This window comes from Lissotriton vulgaris, chromosome 2_1, assembly GCF_964263255.1.
Source record: "Lissotriton vulgaris chromosome 2_1, aLisVul1.2, whole genome shotgun sequence".
Classification (NCBI taxonomy): domain Eukaryota; kingdom Metazoa; phylum Chordata; class Amphibia; order Caudata; family Salamandridae; genus Lissotriton; species Lissotriton vulgaris.
In genome coordinates, this window is record NC_141687.1 from 254,950,956 (window position 1) to 254,974,359 (window position 23,404).

General features: G+C 44.8%; 1 protein-coding gene across 8 annotated transcripts in view; it reads left to right on the plus strand.

Annotated features, from left to right (window-relative positions):
- The window catches only part of SYNRG (synergin gamma), a 515,412-nt gene that overhangs the window by 123,526 nt on the left and 368,482 nt on the right, over positions 1-23,404 (plus strand). For 3 of the 8 annotated variants that reach the window (XM_086954875.1, XM_086954876.1, XM_086954878.1), the window contains 3 exons: positions 2,707-3,006; positions 4,020-4,253; positions 7,338-7,415. In XM_086954875.1, the coding sequence (XP_086811001.1) occupies positions 2,707-3,006; positions 4,020-4,253; positions 7,338-7,415 (612 nt within the window). The remainder of the gene's footprint in view (positions 1-2,706; positions 3,007-4,019; positions 4,254-7,337; positions 7,416-23,404) is intronic. The other 5 variants (XM_086954879.1, XM_086954881.1, XM_086954882.1 and 2 more) reach the window with 3 other exon arrangements.

Below are 23,404 nucleotides of genomic sequence, written 5' to 3' on the forward strand. Positions count from 1 at the left end.
GGCGCTTACTACCCAGGAAATTTTCCTACAATTCAAACATGACAGTTATCCTACGCATTCCTAAGGTTCCGTCAGACTTCATCTTAATGAACAAATCGTTTTGAAATAGTTTTTTCCAACTCCACAAACTTCAGCGGAGTGTGCTCTGTACTCACTGGATGTCAAACGGTGCCTAAAATTCTACCTGAACAGAACAAAACCCTTTCATAAATCAAATCCGCTTTTTCTAGCGTACTGTGCACCTAGAAAAGGTTTCCCTCTTACTAAACGGAGAATTTCAAGATGGATATCGAGTGACGTTGTTTTCTGTCATCAACAAGTGGGCCAACCTTTGCCATCAAAGGTCCTTGCTCATTCCACCAGAGCCATATCCACGTCTACGGCGCTGTTTGCAGGTGTGTCCCTTCCAGATATCTGCAGAGCAGCAACCTGGAGAACGCATCACATCTTCACTAAACACTGCTGCCTGGACTCTGAGGTTAAACGAGATGCAGCAGTGGTTCGCAGAAACCTCTTTCAATAAGGTGAGCCTCTTCTTTTTTTTTTTTTCTTTCTTTTTTTTTTTCTCTCGTTCCTTCCCACCATCCTCTACTATCACACATTTTCAGTGACTTCTTCTCTGTATTTATACGTTAAATGATATGTACGTATATCTATTTATGTGCCGAAATGTATAAATGTATACCTTTATTAGGTAGCTATGTTGACCTGTATTTCTCTATATATGAGCAGGAGATAGTATTTCGTGTTACTCATTGTTTATATATGGCATGAAAGTGTGTTATTTACTGCTCGCTACTCTGATTCAAGCATGTGAATCTATGAAAGTTCCAATACTGGAGTAAGGAATACATTACTTACCTGTAACTGTATTTCTCCAGGATTGGAATCTTTCATAAAATCACATGCGGCCCACCCACCTCCCCTGTAGAAGGCTCACTTAAATATCTCAGATTTTTCTTTTTGTACGCACTTGTGCTTGAAACTCTGAGGGACTATAGCTTCTCTCAGGAAGGTTCTACAGGGTGTTGTCAACTGATTCACTGGTCTAAGTTTTAGTCCTTTTTATATAAAAGGACAAGGATATGTTACAAAAATGTTAAGGCCTAGGGCCTTATGTTCTATGCCTAGTAGGACATTACTTTTAATAATACAGAGGGTTCCCAACTCAATGACGGGGAAATGATTCAAGCATGTGAATATATGAAAGATTCCAATACTGAGGAACTACAGTTACAGGTAAGTAACTTGTTCCACACTGTTTGAAGAAACAACAAATGATGAAAGTTAATTCCTTATCACAAATTACATTGATGTACCTTTAAGTGCTTCGGGTTCTGAAAATAATTTAGACTTTTCCACATTCATGCATAAAATAAATTAGACTATCGAGCCTATTCTAAGCCTGAATTCCCACTCCCATTTTTCCCCAGTGTATTTCAGATGTCTTGGAGAAATATAGGTCATTGTTTAAATTCTGTATAGTGGAATAATACATTACACCTGAAAAGATAAGTACTCCGAAGCAGTGTCTAATATTTCCTTAACAGGCTGCATGCCCACATTCTCTTACAGGGTGTTTATTTTATAATTTTATGTAAGTAAACTGGCGTATTTGTTTCCACTGGGTGTGGCTCACAAACCGTTTTGAGAACTTTAGAGGCATGTGCTGAAAATATTCAATTAATAGATTTTGCGACGCTGCTCAGTTCCCTTATATCGACATAATAGTAATATCTTTGGTTCCATAACCTTCCGGCTTTTGGAATGTCTTAATACTTGATGTCTGTTGGTATTCAATCTGTAATGCTCTCTGCCCTGAGCTGCTGGCGCAAAAGCAGTCATTTGTAAATTCAGCCTCAGAGTGGTTTTATACCAATGGAAGTTTTGAAATACTTGCCAATGTGACTTATTTAGAACAGCCAGTGTTTACTATGTTAAAGTTACCTATAATACAATGTATGGCTTGTGATCATTAAACAGTTGCCCATTGAGGAAAAAACATAAAGGCTGCAATCTATTCAGTAAAAACATATTTCTGTGAATGAATATAATTATATCCGTGCATTCATATTGAATCTCCTTTATTTTTTACTATTCAGTGAATAGGAATATTGTATGTAAGAATGGTACCGTTCTCTCGTGGTGGGGGAATGGGGCACCTGAATCACAGATGTGATCTAAAATGTTGAGGAGGTATTCAGTACTTTAAATGAAGTGCTGCTGAGAGAGCCAATGACATTGCTATACAATGCAGCAGCATTTGACTCCGGTTTAAAAATGAAAGGCAACCTGAACTATCGGTATGTACTGCTCAGAGTTCTCATGGTCTAAAGTGTATTTCTTAAGCACAGATCCTAATCTGACATACCCTTAGCTTGTTTGAATGCATGTACTTCAAAAGGTAAGCATAAACTATTAGTTGCCATAAGGAAAGAAATATGAACATTTGCTTTCCTTAAAGTGTATGGTAGATCTTTGAAAGTTTCAGATTTTTGTGTTTACGTTAGTAATGTATGTTCTGTAATGTCCGTGATCAAAAACAGAATGATTTGTCTTCTTTAGTTCATCATCTTAGTTTGTTGTCCGTATTCTCGTCATCATGTTGTCTTTTGTAACATTTAACTTCTGAAATTGTGTTTTCCTTTTCTGTTGAATCCCATTGTCTTCTTTGTTCCATCACCTTTATCATTTTCCATTTTGCAGATTGTCCCACACCATCTCGTCACCATGTTTCTGTCTCTCAAATCCCTGCTTTTCCTGATGATGAAGAGTTCAGTGACTTTATGCAAGGGCCTGTTAAAAGCCCTTCATTTGGGGTTTCTTCCCAACCTACCCAGGCATTCAGTCTGCGTTCCCAAGCTGGGGAGATGCTGTCGGAGCAGGCTGTGAAACTTACCCAGCCTCCCCCTCCAGCACAGATTCAAGGGTACTCGAGTCCACAAGGCTCCATTGGGCAGGTTCCTAAAATTTCTACCTCCTCACCTGCACATTCTGTGCAAACAGGTAACTCATATTTTTATAGTCCAACAATTCTAACATGATTTCCCCTGCATTTTAAATGCTCTCCATGTGACTTGCCTCACGGTATGGAATTGAATCCGGTTAGGCAGTATGATCATAGTCCCTTATTTAAAGGTGATGATCTCAATCAATCTAGCTCACCCGCATGAACTTTTTTTTTCATACATTTTGTTTGATCAAGTTGAGAAGAGGCTAGTATTTGTTGTTGCTGACTAGCATAGCCTCCATTTGTGATGAGGCTAAATGTGCAAAAAAACGTTTTGTTGAGTGTCCCTCTCCACCACTTTTCCTGTAGCATTATGTGTTCTTCTCAGACTTCAAGTCAGATGAGATGCAGCACGTCAATTGAATAGGCTATTAAGGCCACTGCAAGGTTATCTTAGCTGCCAGATATACATGATTACATTTCCTTTTGGGGGCCCTTCACCTTTGTTACCACACATTCAAGGTGGTACATTCTATTCTCACGGAATTAGAGCATGCACTGACAGAATTGTTTTGTATTGCTCTGCAACTTCCAACATTGAATGGGATAGTGGGAAGGCTTGTGTGCTCAGTCTGTCTAGATTTCCATGGTGCAGATGACGTGCCAAAGCCATTTCTGGAAGGAGTGACATTCCCATTTGGCAAAGTTGAAAATCTCCAAGTCTATTGCTGTGTGTTTCTTTGAATGAGTATGATAAAGCTGATCTTCTGAAGGTTCACACATACTTGTGTAAGTGAAGAGTGCCCAATATGTGCACGCTGAGTTCCTCAGTCAAGCCCCATTTTATATTTATTCACCTTGGTTTGAGTCCAAATTCAGTAGACCTATTTTAATAAAAAGCAAAAGTGCATTTATTTCTTTGTTGCCAGATCGGTGGATGTTGGGAGGGCAATATATACATTATATTTAAAAACTGATTAAAGATTTCTTATAAATGATCAATTTTGGACATCTTGTCTACATTTAAAAGCAACCCTAAAGTAATCAATACATGATGGTAATTTTTTAGGCCCTTCGTTGGAGCTGAACCTTTTAACCTCTGGTGACTTAAGTTCACCCGGCCAAAGACTGTTTAGCCTTAACCCCTCGGAATCTTTGATACAAGTAACACCCAAAGCTGCATCCTCAACTCCAAGTGAAAGTCTTCCCAGTTTATTGTCCCACAACTGGGGGGATTTTGGCAGTCCTGTTGCTGCAGAAGATACAAAATCATCAGACCAAAACCAACCAGTGAAGGAGAGTGGTGAGCTGATTACATTTCTGATACTGGACAACAGCTTTTGACTAACAATCTTGATTGGACTTGAAATAAAATCAGCCATTTTTGCTTCAGCACACGTTCTTAAGTATTAACTAATATCTATGCCGGATGCTAAAGCTTACTTCAAATTCATAAGTGCTGCTTTTGCAACTCTATTTTTAATTCATCTTCTAACAATCGCTTTTATTAATCTTTCTCATTTCCAGACGGCAAAGCATTTTTCAATTTCTGTTTTAATGATCTCTCACAAGCAGTGAATCACCCAGAAATCATAAGTACAAGGTGCTATAAAATGAATTTGGAATGCTTTTATGTGTGTCGCCTCTACTTTTCAGGATTTTGTTTTACAGTCTATTGATGGTTGTGAGATACTTATCAAAATAATCTGGCTAAGTATACATTCCATTTGTCATTATAACACAAGCTATAAATTGAGTTGAAGGACATCTTTCTACTTGTGAGTCTTTATTTCTTGAGTGGTCTAATCCATGGGAACTTCAACCGGCTCTTCCTTCTTTTAAGGCACTCTGTCCCCGGGTATTGCCCACTCCAGGTTCTAATTTACATACACACATTTTAACCACCCCATTCCTTTCTCGTGCCTATACGACAGAGTGAGATTCCCTGAACGGTTTTACCAGACCTGTTTGGGAAAATATACAGTTTCCTAACTCATGTTCTCATAGCTGTGTTGGAAAATAACAACTCTTTCCGTTACATTAAAATGCTTTGAATAGCAGGAAGTGGAAAGGATGTTAACATTAAAGAAGAAGTAGAGGTTCTTGTTGGAAGAAGGTATTTGGCTTTGTCCTCCCTGGGGAATGTGTGTGGGGCTGCATAACCACCTAATAAATAGTGCTTAAGTTAGTGCTACCCATGAATTCGCACTTAAAAAAGCAGAAAATGACACACTACCAAATACATGCCCTGCCCGTTTTGTATCCTGATGCTGTCACAGATTTGCCTTGACACACCAATCTCTAAATTCCTGGGAATAAATGACAGCGGTGTAGTTTACACAACTTAACCAGACACCTATACCTTTATTGCTATTGAAGCGACTATAATTATACTGGATGAAATGTGGTATCACAAAACAAACTCCTTCAAGTTTGATAGTTGCTGTGGAAAAGTTTACATATTTACATTAGACAGCCTGAGGTCTACTCTTTTGAAATTATATCTGCATGCTTTGATTGCTTTTAATCTAGATCATTGCTTTTATTTGACAGGAAGAAATATTTCCTCAGAACCGTAACTTTAAAAAAAATACTTGGATACTATATTTTTATACAATGATGTTAGGAGTCCGTATTCGTGTTTGTGGTACTCTTGTAGCCAAGATACAGCCATCTTCATTGTAGCAGAAAAACCATTGTTAAGAAATGTTTTATAACTTTTTGTCCTTTAAAATTTAAAATACTAATAATGGCACTCATTTAATTCTCCTATTGTCTTCTCTAGTTAGTTGTAAATGTGCTGGTCTGGCCAAGATGATTGAAACACAGGCAGTAATTGTAAACTCTTTGTATTTTGTATGAAGATAACTAGGACCATTGTTCTGTAAAAAGTAAAAAAAAAATAAAAAACAAAAAAAATAAAAAACAATCTAACTCTTAGTTGAAATTGGATCCGAAACTTGATCTCAGTTCAGTGTAGTAAAACTGATGACAAATATGTTCCATGCCTTTCGGCTGTAAACCAGGCAAGCTTTGGAATTCTAAACCACTTGTAGATATAGCATTTAAAATGTGATGGGCTATTACTACAACGAATTGCAATAATCCACTACTACTGAAAAAGGTGCCTTAACTATCACACAATATTTATATTGGACATTTCAGCTTGCTCAAAGGTTTGAGCTCTGAAATTCCTTCATCCATGTAAATAAATATCAGTTCATAAATGTCAGTGAGCATACAAAAGCTGTACAGCTTCAGTGCAAGCGTTCTACATCAATGACCGGTTACGTTGTAAGTAGTAGAAGAAGCAGTGACTACTGCTTACCTTGTTCAAATCAGTGTTAAATCCATAGACCATACCTACCAATTCCAGAGCAGATATAAAATACATTGCAGGCGGCAGATTAATATCATTATTACCTTGAATACCCAATCTTTTACCTTGAATATCCAATCTTTATCCGCAAGAAGGCTCTCTGGTGCAGGAGGAAAGAGTAATCTTGCATTTTATATTTATGAATCATTTTCCTAAGTTAGAATTGAGAAGGATGCACCACCTCACGTCCTCCATGTAATTTCCTATAAAAGGGTTGGAACAAGATATTGCATTTTACGCCCTCCATTGGACAATTGCCCAAAGATTTATGTCCCATCTGCATATGGACATCTGTAGGGTTTAATTAAATTGCTCTACATGCTTACCTCAATTTTATTGAATAAGGGACCAGCCAGATATTTTTAGTTCACTTAGTGCATTTGGCTATCAACATACAAAACTGAATATTGTCTTTTTTGTATCCATTTCACATTGAACCATTTACAAATTAATGTGCTTTTTATAGTAGTAACATTATTGAGATAATGAGCTGGACCCTGTTTTGGGGCCGCTCATAGTTGAATAAATACAAAATTCTAACATCTGCACCTTGTAGCTACTGTCTCACACAGCCGCTGTAGCTTTTCTAAACTGTAAGACCCCTGGATGAATTGCGTTTGGTGTAATGAACAGAGGGTGTTTTTCTTCATTCACAATAGTAGCAAGCATGGAATGTGCTATCCTGAATTGCTTTCTCTGTATCTCTGTCTTGGGCGAATAACATAACAGTTCAGCAGACCAGTTCAGCAGACCTTCATCTTTTTCCCTTCTCTTTGGGATTTAGAAGTGCTTTTGCTTACAAATTGCATGTTTTTTTATCTATTTATATTTGATTGCAATTGGACTGCCGTATAAAGACTAATAGACATAAATGGCCTTGTCAGAATTTTGACCTGTGGCCTCAATGGCTCTTTGCAGTATAGATCGTGACAATTTTGCTACCTTAAATTGATATATTTTTACTTTTTATGTCTAATTTTCTTCCACCTACTTCTCTTTTTTGCATAGGTGTTGCGGTTTTTCCTTCTCAGGATCAGATCCAACCGATGGCGGCAGCTTGGCTGTACAATGACAGTCTTGTTCCAGGTAAACGAAAAAAAAAAGTTGAATGCTGTCCCACCAAATCAATTAATTTCACATATATTTAAATTCCCTTTTTTATTGTATTACCACGATGAACATTTCAAGTTTTTACAACACTACATTTATCTTTTTGATTATTTTAAATGTGTTGAGCAACTGGATTGTGAGTAATTTGTTTTTACATTTTGAAACATAGGTGTGTCTTTATCTTCTGATTCCTAGGCACGCTCATGGTTTCCACTCTATATAAACACGGCCACTGGAATTATGAGTCGGGAAAGGGCCAAATTATGTGGCATTGTTGAGTAAATCATGCTGCAAGAAAAGCCAAATTATGCTATATTATGTTGTCATCTTTGGGTTGAAGCCTACCAGACAGCACATCGGTTTGGTTTGCTAACAACATCTTGGAGACTTACGGAAAACTTCCCTGTGAATTTATTCCACTCATTGCTTACTATTGGCTTTGTTGTTTGTAACATACATTCACTTCCTTTCTGTTTGCTGCTTTATTTGTTTTAGGTTGTGCTGCTGGAGTTTATCCCTTCTGTGGCCCATACCCTATTTACTGTATTCTTCCACCAGTGCCCTTTCTGTAAACAGGCCTTTCAGTCATGTTCTTATTTTTTCGTATTTGCTGTGCATTCAAAGACCGAGGTTAAATGTCAGGCTCCGGCTTCCGAGGGAGCTTGGTGTTTTCTATTTTTCTCTGACTTCAAAGTGAGAGGATTTATGTGACAACCATGCTAGCTACTGGGTGTGTGCTAGAGGATGGCTGTTTGATGTTGGTTTTCTTTTTCTGGCACACCACAAAATTTAAATGAACTGTGCAAATATTTCAGAATATATCCGCACAAGGGAAGAACATTTTGGGTCATTCTGAAGTATGGTAGAAACTTGATATGTTCAGTTAATTGATGACATTTCCACACATCGTTTGTGTGTTGTATACTATTATTAGTACAACTGTATGTCTGTGAAAATGTAATAGTCATGTCAATTGAAGATGTGTTGTCTGTAAGAACAGTGTGCTACTACACCATGCATACTCCACTTTGCCCCACTCTTCTCTGTACTACTCCACACTGTCACTGCACTCTACTTTGCACTACTCCACACGGTCACTTCACTCTACGCTATGTCACTCCACTCTACAATCAATGCATTCATCTGCATCACTCCACTCCACTATACTCTATGGAAACTCTACTCTACTACGTACCACTGCACTCTACACCACTCAAGTCTGGGCCAATCCACTCTACTGTATTTCACTCTACTCTGCAACGCTGCACTCTAGGCCACTGCCCTTTTCGCCAATGCACTCTCTGTACCACTCCATGCCAGTGCGCTCAATGCCAATCCACTCTGACACTCTAATCTACTCTGCACCACTGCACTGTAGTCCACACCACCACACTCCATGCCACTGCACTCTACCCTGCCCGCTACTCGATTAAGTGAGCTATGGCCCAGAGTCACATGATGCTGAGCTGACCTGGTGCCGCGGAACGAACCATGAGCTCATGCTCCAGAGTCAGCCGCTCTGGCCGCTACACTACACCTCTGTCACAGAGCTACACCTCTATGCCACTGCTCTCTATGCCACATCAGTGTTCTCTACACGACTATATTCTACAAAACTCTATGCCACTGAACTCTATTCTACTCTGCACTACTGTACTCTACGCTACTGACTGCTCTATATGCCACTACACTGCACTCTCGGCCACTGAACTCTATGCTCCTCTACTGTGCTTCACTCTACTGTGCTTCACTCTACTGTGCTTCACTCTACTGTGCTTCACTCTACTGTGCTTCACTCTACTGTGCTTCACTCTACTGTGCTTCACTCTACTGTGCTTCACTCTACTCTGCTTCACTCTACTGTGCTTCACTCTACTGTGCTTCACTCTACTCTGCTTCACTCTACTGTGCTTCACTCTACTCTGCTTCACTCTACTCTGCTTCACTCTACTCTGCTTCACTCTACTCTGCTTCACTCTACTCTGCTTCACTCTACTCTGCTTCACTCTACTCTGCTTCACTCTACTCTGCTTCACTCTACTCTGCTTCACTCTACTCTGCTTCACTCTACTCTGCTTCACTCTACTCTGCTTCACTCTACTCTGCTTCACTCTACTCTGCTTCACTCTACTCTGCTCTGCACCTCTCCGCTCTCCACTACTGCACTCCACGCCACTCTAACCTACTCTGCACTACTGCACTCTACGTCACTGCACTCTACGCAACTTCACTGTACTCTGAAACAATCTACTCTTCGCCACTCTATTCCACTCTATGCCACTGCAATGTGCCCGGGGCCAATTCACTCTGCACCACTTTACTCTACGCCACTGCTGCTCTCTACGCCACTGCTCTCTATGCCAATACACTCTACACCACTTTTCTCAAAACAAATGGACACTTACACCACTAAACTTTACGCCAATTTACTCTGCAGCACTATACACCTCTATACTCTACAAAACTACGCCACTGCACTCAACTTTGATATTGCACCCTGTCACTGACCTCTAAGACACTCTAGTCTACTCTGAACCACTGTACTCTTCACTAATGCACTCTGATAATCTACAGCACTGCATTCTCTGCCACTCAACTCTGCGCCACTCTACTCTGCCCTACTGCACTCTACTTTGCAGCACCCTACTGCACTCTACGAAAGTGCACTCTGCCACTTCCCTCTACTCCAACTCACTCTATATGACTCTAATTTACTCTCCACCACTGCACTCTGCGCCACTCCAGTTTACTCTATTCTGAAAACCTCTAATCTACTGCACTTCACACGACTGCTATCTATAGTCCGCCATTCTACACCAATCTACTTCATGCCACTCTACTCCACTTTGCTCAAAACTAATGCACTCAATGCTATCCCCTCTACACCAATGCATTCAACGCCACTATACTCTGCAACACTCTGCCGCTGCATCACTATCCACCATTGCTCTCTAAGTCATTGCACTCTATTCTACTCTGCCCCACTCTACTCTGCACTAATGCACTCTATGACACTATACGCTGCAAGACTGCTCTCTTTGCCACTGCTCTGCACTCTTTTCCATTCCACTCTACACCACACCACTGCACTCTATGCCACTGCACTGTACACCATTCCACACTACTCCACTTTACTCTACGCCACTCTTCTCCACTCTGCACCACTCTACTCTACATCATTGCACTCTACACCACTCCAGTCGACGCTGCACCAATCTAGACCACCGCACCTTATGTCAAACTTCATTGCTGCACTCCACGCAGCAGCAATCTGTGCCGCTGCATTTTACACCAGTGCGCTTTAATCTGTACCACACCACTTCATTGTAACATGCATCAATCTACTCTACGCCACTTCGCTCTACTCAGAAACAATCCACTATGCACCCCTCCACTCTACTATGCACCTCCACTCTATGCCACTGTACTGTACACTGCTTTACTAAAAAACCAATGCAATCTATCTCACTGCATTCTAAACCATTCTTTTATACTCTGCATCACTGTACTCTACGCCGCTATACTCTACTTTGTAACATTCTATGGCACTTCACTCTACGCCACGGACTGCTCTCTAAGCCAAAACACTGCACTCTCTGCCACTGAACTCTACGCCACTACACTCCTCTCTACACCACTCCGCTCCCTTTTGCACCACTCCGCTCCCTTCTGCACCACTCCGCTCCCTTCTGCACCACTCCGCTCCCTTCTGCACCACTCCGCTCCCTTCTGCACCACTCCGCTCCCTTCTCCACCACTCCGCTCCCTTCTGCACCCCTCCCTTCCCCTCTGCACCCCTCCCTTCCCCTCTGCACCCCTCCCCTCCTCACCCCTCCCTTCCCCCCTGCACCCCTCCCTGCACCCCTCCCTTCCCCCCTGCACCCCTCCCTTCCCCCCTGCACCCCTCCCCTCTTACGCCCCTCCCTTCTGCACCAGGCTCCTCCCTTCTGCACCAGGCCCCTCCCCTCTGTACCACTCCACAACCTACCACTGCAGTCCAAAACGATCAACTCTGCTCCTCTACTCTCTGCGCCACTTCACGCCACTGCAATCTACTCTGCACCGCTCCACGCCACTGCTCCTTATGCCAATACGTTTGATGCCACTGCACTCAAAATCAGTAGACACTACTCCATTGCACTCTACAGCAATCGACTCTGCAGCCCTGCACTGTACGCCACTATACAACACTCTACTCCACCTCACTTTATTCTACAACATTGGACTCGGTCACTGTACTCTATGCCACTCTATTCTACTCTGCACCTCTACTCTATGCTACTCCCCAATAGTGCACTCTGCAATGCTCTCATCTGCAACATAGCACTCTCTGCCACTGAACTCTACTGCACTTTAACTACTGCACTCTACGCAACTCTAATTTACAGTGCACCACTGCGCCTCTCTACTCTATACCACTCTACTCTATGCCAATACCCTCAACTCCACTCTACACCTTCACCACTGCACTATACACCTTTCTAGTCTAGTCCACTCCACTCTACGCCTCTTTGCTACTGCACGTTACACCTTCCAGTCTAGGCCTCTCCACTCAGCTCCACTTCACTCTATTATGAAACAGTCTACTCTAAGCCACTGCACTCTATGCCATAGCACTGTACGCCGTTGCACTCTACACTGCACTACTCTGTCATACCACACTACCCCACTCTGGTCCACTGCACTCTACGTTCCTATACCCAGCAACATTGTACTCTACGCTACTGCTCTCTACACCATGCTACTCAACCCTACTCCATGCCACTGCACTTTATGGTCCTGCACTCTATGCCACTCTACACAATTGAACTCTACCCTGCACACCTCCACTCTGAAACAATCCTCTCTAAATCACTGTATTTTATGCTGCCGCCCTCCACCCTACTCCACTCTACGTCACTGCAATCTACTCTACTGCACCTTGCGCCACTCAACTGCCACTGCACTCTACACCACTTTACTCAATACCAATGCACTGTACGCCAATCTGCTTGGCACTACTGCACTCTACGACATTCCTCACTGACACTCCACAATACTCCGCTCTGGTGCTCTACTCCATTATACTCTACTCCACACTGACACGCTGCTCCACTCTATGACACTACACCACTGTATTACGCTCTACGGAACTCCATGCCACTCTACTCTATTCTTTGATACAGTACTCCATCCCCTCTATGCCACTTAACTCTTGACTCCATTCTGCTACACTACTCCTCTCTGCTACACTACTCCACTCCACTGTACACCAATCTACTCCGTTGTAAGCCACACTACTCTACAACACGTTACTCCACTCTACGCAACACTATCTACACCACTCCACTTAGCTCTATGCCACACCATGAGACACTACTCATTTTTACAACACTGTACTCTGCTCACTCCACAGCACTCTCTACCACTCTAGTACCCTCAACCTCACACCACTCTGACTCTACGCCACTCCATAACACTCCACTCTACTCCACTCCAATTTCCGACACAACACTCCACTCTCCTTTACACCACTTACGTCTAGCCATGCTGAACAGCAGCCACGCTGGTGTACAACATAGCTAAAACATATTGGCAAAGCCAATAGCTCTTGCTAGGTGAGATCTACTTTGTCAATGCTTGTTACACTTGTTAACACTGCATGGGCATTGGTTGCACCTCAGTAGGACCAGTTTAACACCCAATTGTCCAATAAGCAACAGAACGATTATTAGTGAATCATTACAAAGGGTCTTCTGCTGCACGGCAACACGTGTTGCTACATTTTTAGTAACTTTTAAACTGTTTGAGCTAGAAACAATTTTGGTTTTTGGTTAAAATCTCCAGATTATGCTGCAGATTATGGATTATGTTGTAAATCTGTAACTATGCGAAAACGCTGCAGCCCCACAACCACATAATTCCAGTGGCTTTGTATTTAAAGATGCAGAAAACGGTCAAATATACTTTTCACCTAAAAGCCTCTCAGTTTGGTTGCATTTATTAAGACTCCAGCAAATATTGGCAGAACAGAGCAGGTAGCACTGCAAATTCTGTTACTCTTTTAGTAAATTTGCTAAATCATATTGCTGCTTTTTATCTGGATGTTTTTGTACTTTTATGTGTGGACATTTTGATTCAAAGGGGAGTTTGAGGTAGGGAATTGCATGCTCTTAAGTGTGATTGGCGTGGCATGTTATTACATGCGTTTGCTGCACGAGTAATTCTAAACCGCAAGCATTGCATATCCCGTCATCTAATGGCTGGAGTCAGAAATTACAAGTCGTTTTTCTTCTAAATCTAAAACCTTCTGGTTGTTGATTTCGGCAGCAAGCTAAACCCTTCTGGTCTTTAATTTCGGCAGCTTCAATACACCTCATAATATTAGTAGCCTTCAAATCGAGTGTAATGTTTGGACTTGCTTTCGTGATATATTTTTTCTAGCATTGGAGATCCTTCAAAAATGAGCTGCGCCAACCGGTAATTAGGACTGAAAGCAAAGAGCTTACTGAATCCTCAATATTCAGCAGTTTTGAAGCCAATAATTTAGCTACCAGTTTTTCATTAAAGTGTATGTGTCTGAGTTGTGGCGGGAGAAAGCCACTGAAATTCAGGAACCGGCTGAGCATCAGGTCTGGCTTGGCACTAAGAGGAATGCGGAGAAGTGTGGCTCACTGGTTAGAGCAGGCAGACCCACAAGCAGAGGTCAGACCCGGAACCAGGGTTCAATTACCGAAGCGGCAGGGTCTTGAGCTCAAAATGTCCATGGACTCGATAATTCTCGCTTCGGTGCCTGACCTAATCATGGGTTCACACTCTGCAACTCTGGGCATTAAGCTTGCTTAATCTCAACAACGGCCCCCCGCGGAGGGATGCCTGGCTTTCACCTTGGGGATGCCCTGTAGGGGCTATCTCACAGGGAAAAGCCAGGACGGGTTCCCAAAGCAAGCGCGGAGATACCCCTTCGGGGGTCGAATCTGGCGCTATATAAGAATATTATTATAATAATAATAATAATAATAATAATACCATGAATTGAGCCATGCAAATATTTGTCATCCAAATCCTGCTACCGAATTTTTTGTATCTCATAAATGTTGAAAAATTTAAATTGTGCTAAACTAAAGGCACCAATACCAAGACTCTTTAAAATAGAAAATACTAACGTTTATTGAGTATTCGTATGCTATGTAGCCAGGAGTGCTCTGCACGCTGGGATTTTGAATCCAATAGGTAAAATACTAAAATTAAAGTACAGTCCCAGAACTCTTACTGATTTTGATAAAGGTGGGAGCTACTTGATCACTGACTTTCACAACCAGCAGCGACTGATGTGCTTTCAAATATGGATCAGGAAAAGATTAAACCACATTAATCTATATGTATCTGGAGTGTTGTCAGCTATCAACTTCAGTAGAGATTGTAAGGAATGCTTTTGAAGAGTGCACAGGCTCCAGAAGGTTATTGGAAAGCTTTGCTACTCTTACTTTGACGCATGCATTAATACTACACTGCAAGCTTTTTTTAGAGGTTTTCAGGCTGCCTCTCTGGGAGTCTAACCAGTTCCAGTACACAATTCTCACCTGATCAGTTTGAGTATGCTAATACCGTCAATTCCTGTGCTTTAACACAGACGCTTTAAATAGCTATCTATGAAGTGATATTGAAAAAGATTCAATTAATGATTGACCACTGTGCTGGTATGGAAGTTAGGAATGGATTGAAACTGTTGCATGTGTTTTCTGGGCTCCATCCCTGAAGTCCCACTTTATGTATAACTTCTACAAATTGAGGCGTGTGTTGAATTAACCCACACCGCTTAATTTCAGGCCCAGCCTTCCTTGGATGCTTTCTTGCCGCTCCATCCTTAGAAGGCGGCAAGATTGCCCAAACTTATGCCATGTCTAGTTCAGATGTTTCTGTGATTAGTGGATATGGCTTAGAGAGGCATCTGACAGAATCTGTTTTAAAGTCATGCCTTCCATCTCCAGCCTTTTGGGGCTGAATAGAGTTCACACTCCCTGCTAGTAATCACCTTCCTCTTATTTTAAAAAGTATTTCTCACGCTGTTATCCTTTAAGTACTTGTATTGGTATTGTCTTTAAATTAGCTTTTGCCTTCTCCGAGTCCCAGCACATAAGATCTCTCTTCACGCGGTGCTCTGTTTTGACACGAACGGTAGGCATGCTCCCAGTTCTCTAATCATAAAACAGCTTAATAATGGAATTTAAAAGATACCTCTTTTTGATTGTTTCTGATGTGAGGCCAAAGCGCAATCGATCGTCTTTCCCTTGTTGGAGACTGTAAGTCCGTGTACATACACTTTAGGGAACTAAAGACTGCAGAATCCCACTCTGAAATTTGCCCCACGCCTCCTCTGCAAGGCAACCATCCTACTGTGAGAACACTAGCAAAAACCGCAATCCATTCTGAGCCAACTCACAACATGACTTCTAGGCAGAATAGGGAACAGAGGAGCAGCATGCACAGCAGATCTTAGCATATTATTGCTGTCATTGCTCGCAATCAATCAATCATACCATTTGTATAGCGCACTACTCACCCGGAAGGGTCTCAAGGCGCTTGGGGGAAGGGGTCTGCTATTGCTCGAACAGCCAGGTCTTGAGTTGTCTCCTGAAAGCGAGATGGTCCTGGGTCAGCCGAAGGTGGATGGGGAGGGAGTTCCATGTCTTGGCCGCCAGGTAGGAGAAGGATCTGCCTCCGGCGTTGGCTCTTCGGATGCGTGGTACGGCGGCGAGGGCGAGGCTAGTAGAACGTAGCTGCCGGGTGGGCGTGTAGAAGGTCAGGCGGTCGTTGAGGTACTTGGGGCCCAGGTCGTGGAGAGACTTGTGTGCATGGGTGAGGAGCCTGAACGTGATCCTCTTGTTGACGGAGAGCCAGTGCAGGTCCCTCAGGTAGTCGGAGATGTGGCTTCGTCGGGGGATGTCCAGAATGAGTCGGGCGGAGGCGTTCTGGATGCGTTGGAGTCTTTTCTGTAGCTTGGCTGTGGTTCCGGCGTAGAGGGTGTTTCCGTAGTCCAGTCGGCTGGTGACGAGTGCCTGGGTGACCGTCTTCCTGGTTTCGGTCGGGATCCAGCGGAAGATCTTGTGGAGCATGCGTAGGGTGTTGAAGCACGATGAGGAGACGGCGTTGACTCGTCTGGTCATTGAGAGGGAGGAGTCCAGGATGAAGCCCAGGTTGCGTGCGTGGTCTGTTGGCTTGGGAGTGGTGCCCAGGGCGGGGGGCCACCAGGAATCGTCCAAGGCGGAGGGCGATTGTCCCAGGATGAGGACTTCCGTCTTGTCTGAGTTCAGTTTCAGGCAGCTGTTCTTCATCCATTCGGTGACGTCTTTCATCCCTTCGTGTAGGCTAGTTCTGGCGGTGTCGGGGTCTCTGGTGAGGGAGAGGATCAGCTGTGTGTCGTCGGCGTAGGAGATGATGTTGAGTTTGTGCTGGCGTGCGATGGCTGTAAGAGGTCTCATGTAGACGTTGAAGAGGGTGGGGCTGAGTGATGATCCTTGCGGGACGCCGCAGATGACTTCGGTGGCCTCGGATCGAAACGGGGGGAGGCGGACTCTCTGTGTTTTTCTGGCGAGAAACGAGGTGATCCACTCCAGCTCCTTCTCTTGGATACCGATGTTGCTTAGGCGTTGAACTAGGGTGCGGTGGCAGACAGTGTCGAATGCTGCGGAGAGGTCCAGGAGGATGAGTGCCGCTGTTTCCCCGTTGTCGAGCAGGGCTCGGATGTCGTCGGTGGCTGCGATGAGGGCAGTCTCGGTGCTGTGGTTGGCTCTGAAACCGGACTGCGAGGGGTCGAGGGATCCGTTCGTCTCGAGGAAGGCGGCAAGCTGTCTGTTGGCGATCTTCTCGATGACTTTGGCAGGAAAAGGGAGGAGCGAGATGGGGCGGAAGTTCTTGAGGTCGGTGGGGTCCGCTGTTGGTTTCTTCAGTAGGGTGCTGAGCTCTGCATGCTTCCAGCTCTCCGGGAAGGTGGCGGTGTTGAAGGAGGTGTTGATGATGTTCCGGAGTTGGGGTGCGATGGTGGATTCGGCCTTGTTGAAGACTTGGTGGGGGCAGGGGTCAGTTGGAGATCCGATGTGGATGGTGCTCATCGTGCGGGCTGTGTCTTCGGTGGTCACCGTGGTCCAGGTGCGGAGGGTGGCGGTGGGGGGCGTTGGTTCGACGGTAGGGTGCGTGGATGGTGCGTCGAAGCTGTTGTGGATGTCGGCGATCTTGCGGTGGAAGAACGAGGCGAGAGTCGCAGAGATCTTGTGAAGGAGTGATGTTGTTGTTGCCGGTGCTGGGGTTGGAGAACTCCTTTACGATGTTGAAGAGTTCCTTGCTGTCGTGGGAGTTGTTGTCCAGTCGTTCCTTCAGAGATTTCTTCTTGGTGGTGCGGATAAGCTGGTGGTGCTTGCGGGTGGCGTGTTTGAGGGCGGTCATGTTGTCTGTGGTCTGGTCGGGGAGCCAGGCTTTCTCGAGGGTGCGGCAGTTCTTCTTGGAGTCCTTGAGTTCGTCGGTGAACCAGGAGGCCTTGCTTCTGGGTCTGCTGGGAGGTTTCTTTAGTGGCGCGAGGTCGTCGGCGCAGGCGGTCAGTCACTGCTTGAAGTTGTGGACTGCTTCGTTGGGGTCCGTTGTGCTGGCGGGTGGGTTCTAGCTGAGGGAGGTGGTGAACTACTCCGCGGTGATCTTGCTCCAGCTCCTGTGTGGAACCTGTTGCGGGTAGTGGTGGGTCGTGGTTCTTCTGAAGCTGAAGCTCGCACAATTCTTGCCCGCTGCTTAGCAAAACCGCAATGAGCAGAGGCAGCATGGTGGATGGCCAGCATGTAGAAACTGGCTATCAGTAAGGTCTGATGACCTCACCCGTCAGTCTGGGATGTATCTGCTTTGTGAAAATACTCACCCCTTAAAGCTAACCGGAGGATCATGGAAAAGAAAGCGAGAAGGTATATTCTTACACAATGTGAGACTCAACCCTGTGGAGTGGCTGGGAGATGGAGGTATCCCACACATTTTAAGAGCTGTAGATATTTTACCTGTGAATTTAATAGCTGTGTCTGTGGTGTATGATGCCGGTAGAGATTGCATTGGACACCTGTTTACAGAAGACCTATTCAAGGTGGCAATGGAGTGAGAGCTTCTTCCTCTCGCTCCGTGCCCATCTCCCAGAGCTGTCTGTCCCCTGCCAGTCACCGATGTTCATCTCCGGGTTTCTTTGGTCCTCCTACACAGGGACATCCCCGGCACTATACAATTGTTCTGTTGGCCATCTCCTACAGACAGGAGGCACGAGGGTCACAGCAGATGAAGAAAATGACGTCTGAGCACCCCTGGCAACAGCACTGAGACTATTTAGGCCCATCCCAGACACTAGCTATCCCTTCTGCTGCTCAGATGGAGGCCTCCCCTGGCCAGAAGAGATTCCGGGACCAGAGCAGGAGCCGGTCTGACAATCTTAAACTTTCATCAGAACCAATAGTGTGCATCGCATGCAATTCGCTGCTTCCTCCTCGGTCCCCCTCCCCACCCCCCCAGCCTACTGCAACAACTCCCAAGGAGAGCAGGAGAGACCAATGCAATTATTGTGGTTTTATCCAAAGGCGCTGCCTTTTATTCACATAATCACATAGAATCATTGCGAAACGACAATCCTAGTTAAGAAGAAGACATTGTTATGAGAATACAGGACGTAAGATCAGCAAAGACCTACATTATTGTTTTGAGAATGCAGGACATCAGGTCAGCAAAACAGTTCAGATTGTGCATGCAATAAAATGTGTCTCCACCTCACATCACAGCTGAACACTTCAGGATGGAAAAGGGCTGAAGTCCCCTTATCTTATCAATCGGGGGCAGTGCTTAATTTGTGCCGGTGCTAAGCATCGGCACGTATTTCTCAGGGCCGGGTCTTTAGAATTTAGAGCCATGGGTATGCTCCAAAGGAGAGTTGCAGGTGCCGACTTTTTAATGGTGGCATTTCTTTCGTTGCATGAGCCTCAATCGGAGTCGGTCAGCTGCGGAGAAAGGAGTGAAGAGTTGACCAGTGCTGTGGTTGCAGGCAGCTTTAAGGCTCTGCAAGGACAGGCAGGCTCAGTACGAATTGACTTCCGGGGCACTCATCGCAGCATGAGAGCTGATTGACTGTGCACACCCACAATGCATCTGGGTGTGCATTGTGCCCCTTCAGCCTACATGATGTTTAGAGATTATAGGGGTTATCAGCATATCCTGCTATCAAAACCTGATAAGATGTTATGTTTTATATGTTATTTGGTATTACATATGATATGTAAGCGTGTACTCTTTGGAAATATTAGAAGAATTTTAATTAGAAAAACTCAAATATTTATTTATTTATCATTCCACAGATATTTGCTAGATGTATTTACTGTAAGCCATATTTACAAAAATCTTTATGCAGATGCTGCATATTGATGACACAACCAGACTTGGCTCGAGGAATGAGTTGAAGTCACCATAAATCAAGAACTCTCCTCTCTAACCTAAAATTCCCATGCACCGATAGCATCACTAAAGCGACGCCCATATCGATCTGTCTGCAGGGCCGTTTCTAGGTCTTTGGCAGCCCTAGGCAAGAATTGACAAATGCCGCCCCTCCCTTTTACTACCATCACTCTCTCCCCCTGTAATCCTGTCTGTCGACTCTCGTGCCCCTTATTCATAAAGGGAAGGTCTTATGTTTTTAAAGAAGGATAGCACTTGTGTTGACTCTGACTGCAAACAATCATATTTATTTACATTGGTAGAATTTCTGCAAGCATACCACTTTATCCTTTACATTTCTTGAGGTGTTTGAAGGGAGGGGCATACATTTGAGGGGAATTCCAAAACCGGGATTTCATGTGAGATAACATATGTGGCATTCTGAGTAGGTTTCACATCTATCCACTAACTTCCCATGGTCAGCCATAGACATGGATTATTCTGAGTGAGTGTTGGGGGAAGGACCTGACCTGTCTTTGAGAAACGGGTGACAAGAGTCTGGTTTTGACCGTATAGCATGCGGTGAGGATACATTCCTACACACCGGCGTTGCTTGTGAGTGGAGCCAGGTTGCTTTTAAATGAAATATGAACTGCAGAGTTATGTTGCACAGTGAATTACCTGTGCAGAAAACTCGTGATATAGTCTGATTCGGTTGAGGCCATTAACTTTAATTGGTGAAAGAAACCGCAAATTGTCCCTCCCTCATCAGCAGGAGGTGTGATTTGCAACCAGTGCTTAATTTGAGCTGTGGTTTCCGGTGCTCAAACCGGCACTTAATTCTCAACACCAGCGCGGACAGCTGCTACAAGGTGGCGCTGTCTGGCAAATTGGAGATGACCACAACAACAGGTGGGTATTAAAATGGCTATTACCTGCCTCCCAAGCCATTCTTATAGCGTTGGGGGCCTGAAATAGTCTGAATAGTCACACTTGTAGGAAGGAGTGTGATGGTCAGTACTTGTGTTGGTTCTGTTGCTGGCGGCATAGCAAGGGCTATGTGTGTAGCAAGCTGCAGTGGCCTTCTGACGATAGCCCTGGCACCTATTATTTTACGAATTGAGCACTGATCAGGGGTTTGTAAAGCGCACCTACCCACCTGTGTTTGGCTCAAGTTGCTTGGGGGAGGAGGGGATGTCTGCTCCGTTGGTTGTTGGGGTCATCTGAAAAGCCAGGATTTCAAATCCTTCCTGAACTGGAGCAGTGTAGGGCGTTGCCGGAGGGGGAGGTTGTTCTAGGTCTTAGCTGTGAGGTAGGAGAAGGACTTTCCACTCGTTCTGGTCTTGTAAATGCATGGGATGGTGGCCAGAGGGAGGTCAGCTGATCGGAGGCTTCTGTTGGGTGCATGGAAGGAGAGGTGGTTGTTTAGGTATGCTGGTCCGATGTTGTGGAGGGCCTTGTTTGCATGCGTGAGGAGCTAGAAGTTTATTCTTCTTTCAATGAGGAGCCAGTGGTGATCGCAGAGTTGTTTGGTGATTTGGTTGTGACCGGGGATGTCTAGGATTAGTCTGGCTGAGGCGTTCTGGATGCCCACGCCCTCCATCAAGGGCATCTAGGGCGCGCATACCTTAGTAGGAACTTCCCCTCATCTCTAGAGGGATAGACAGGCAATACCCACCATTCCATACCAACACATACGCCAGGGCACTGCATAGTGCTCCGTCCCTGCCCGGGGTACCAGTCACCAGGCAAATCCCCCAAAGTGAGGAACACCAAGCATCCCGGTGTAGGGTAGTAAGGTCCAGGACAACCAGCAGGTCCGTACCCCCCCCCCCCCACCCCCGCCTGCCCAGTACCCACACAAAGCAACACCCCTCCATGGGGAAAGTTCCGTAAATCAGTCCACATTTGGGGTAGCTCCCTTTGCTGCTGCAAGAAATTTGGCCAACTATGCCATTATCCAGGAGTGGGTGGGTGGGTGTGAGGTTGGGTGTGAGAATACTGTGAGAAGGATACCGGTGTGCAGTGGAGGAAAACCAGATCAATCCTTTGTCTTGCAATGCCTTGTATGCTACGTTCCCAGGCAGTGCCCCCGATGACGTCACTGGGAACCCTCCTTCATGGCGACACCGATGAAGGTTTACCACTTTGCTCAAGCCCATGGAGCGACTAATGGCTTCCCTCTTCTATTTGCAGGGGGCGCCTGAGCAGTAGTGGTGTGGCCACAAATCGGGCCCACCGAGGTGCTAGGAACCAGCAAGTGGAACTCATCCAATCCCCCTTTGGCAGACAGGCTCGCAGCCTGGGTTCAGCGCCGATGTCGTACAGCAAGGTGTGCTTATGGGCACACACGAACTGGGCAGGGGGCCGAGGCCTATCACACGGAGGGAGCTCCCTGCCATTGTTTTATCCCCGTGTGGATGGCATGAATGGAGGCCTTGATCCCTTAGACAGCACAGACTGCCCAGTTAGCAGTCAAAAGCTGGATCCAAACGCTGCCCTTTGTAAGCGAGAGCCGCCTCACCGGCCGCTCATAAGCATCTGGCTGATTTCAAATATGGGACTCTGACGTGTACTGCCGTGGCAGGCGTCACTTACCTTACCCACAGACCTGACTTGACCGCATTCTCTCGGGTACAGACGGGGCCCATGGACGTCAATTCACCAAAATGACAGGTAGTGGAAGTGTCATCACACGACCTTTGACCCCAATTATATCACAGGAAGGGGCATCATTTGACCTTTGTCCTAAGATTAACCTAGGAAGTGATTTCACCAAAATTCACAATCCTAAAATAAGTGCTGTATCGATTATTATTATTTTTTTTACAAAATAAAAAGACCGTCATGCTGTGTCGTATTTATTTGCTAGAGAAAATGACTGCTTTCCTTGCCCCCTCTCCCTCTTTTATCTCTCCCCCCTCTCATTTCAAATCTCTCTCTCTCTCTCATCAGATTTTTATATTGCGTATTTCTCTTGTCTTGTTCTGTCGTTTTCCTCTCTCTGATGTCATATCTCATATCACCACTGTCCAGGCCCATCTCTTCCTCTTTACTGCCATCTTGCCTCGTGTTTCTACATGTTGTCATCTGCTTACTCTTCCTTTTCTAGATCACTTGACTGTTTCACCTTTCTCCCTCTCACATCTGTCCCTTTTTTTACCGGTCTCCTCCATTCCCCACCTGTTTCCCACCTGTCTGTCTCTTTATCATTTGACATGTTTCCTCTTCTCTCTCAGCTAAATTCCTCGCCTATCTTCCTTTTTACTCTCACCTTTTTCTCTTTTATTTGTCCTTCCTTCATACTTCCCTTTCCAAGCTGTTGGTTTATACCCGGTCTGCTTCTCTTTCTGCCAATCTCTCTCACCTGTCTGTCTCTCCTTGTCTCTTACCTGTCTGCCTCTTAATTGTATCTCTAAAAGGTCTCCACCTCTCTCTGGCGACTATGATCTATTTTCCACCTGCCCATCCTCCCAAATTCTCTCAGCTGTCTCATTCGAGTCTGCCCTTTTATTATTGGTCTCTTTTTTTGTCGCCCTCAC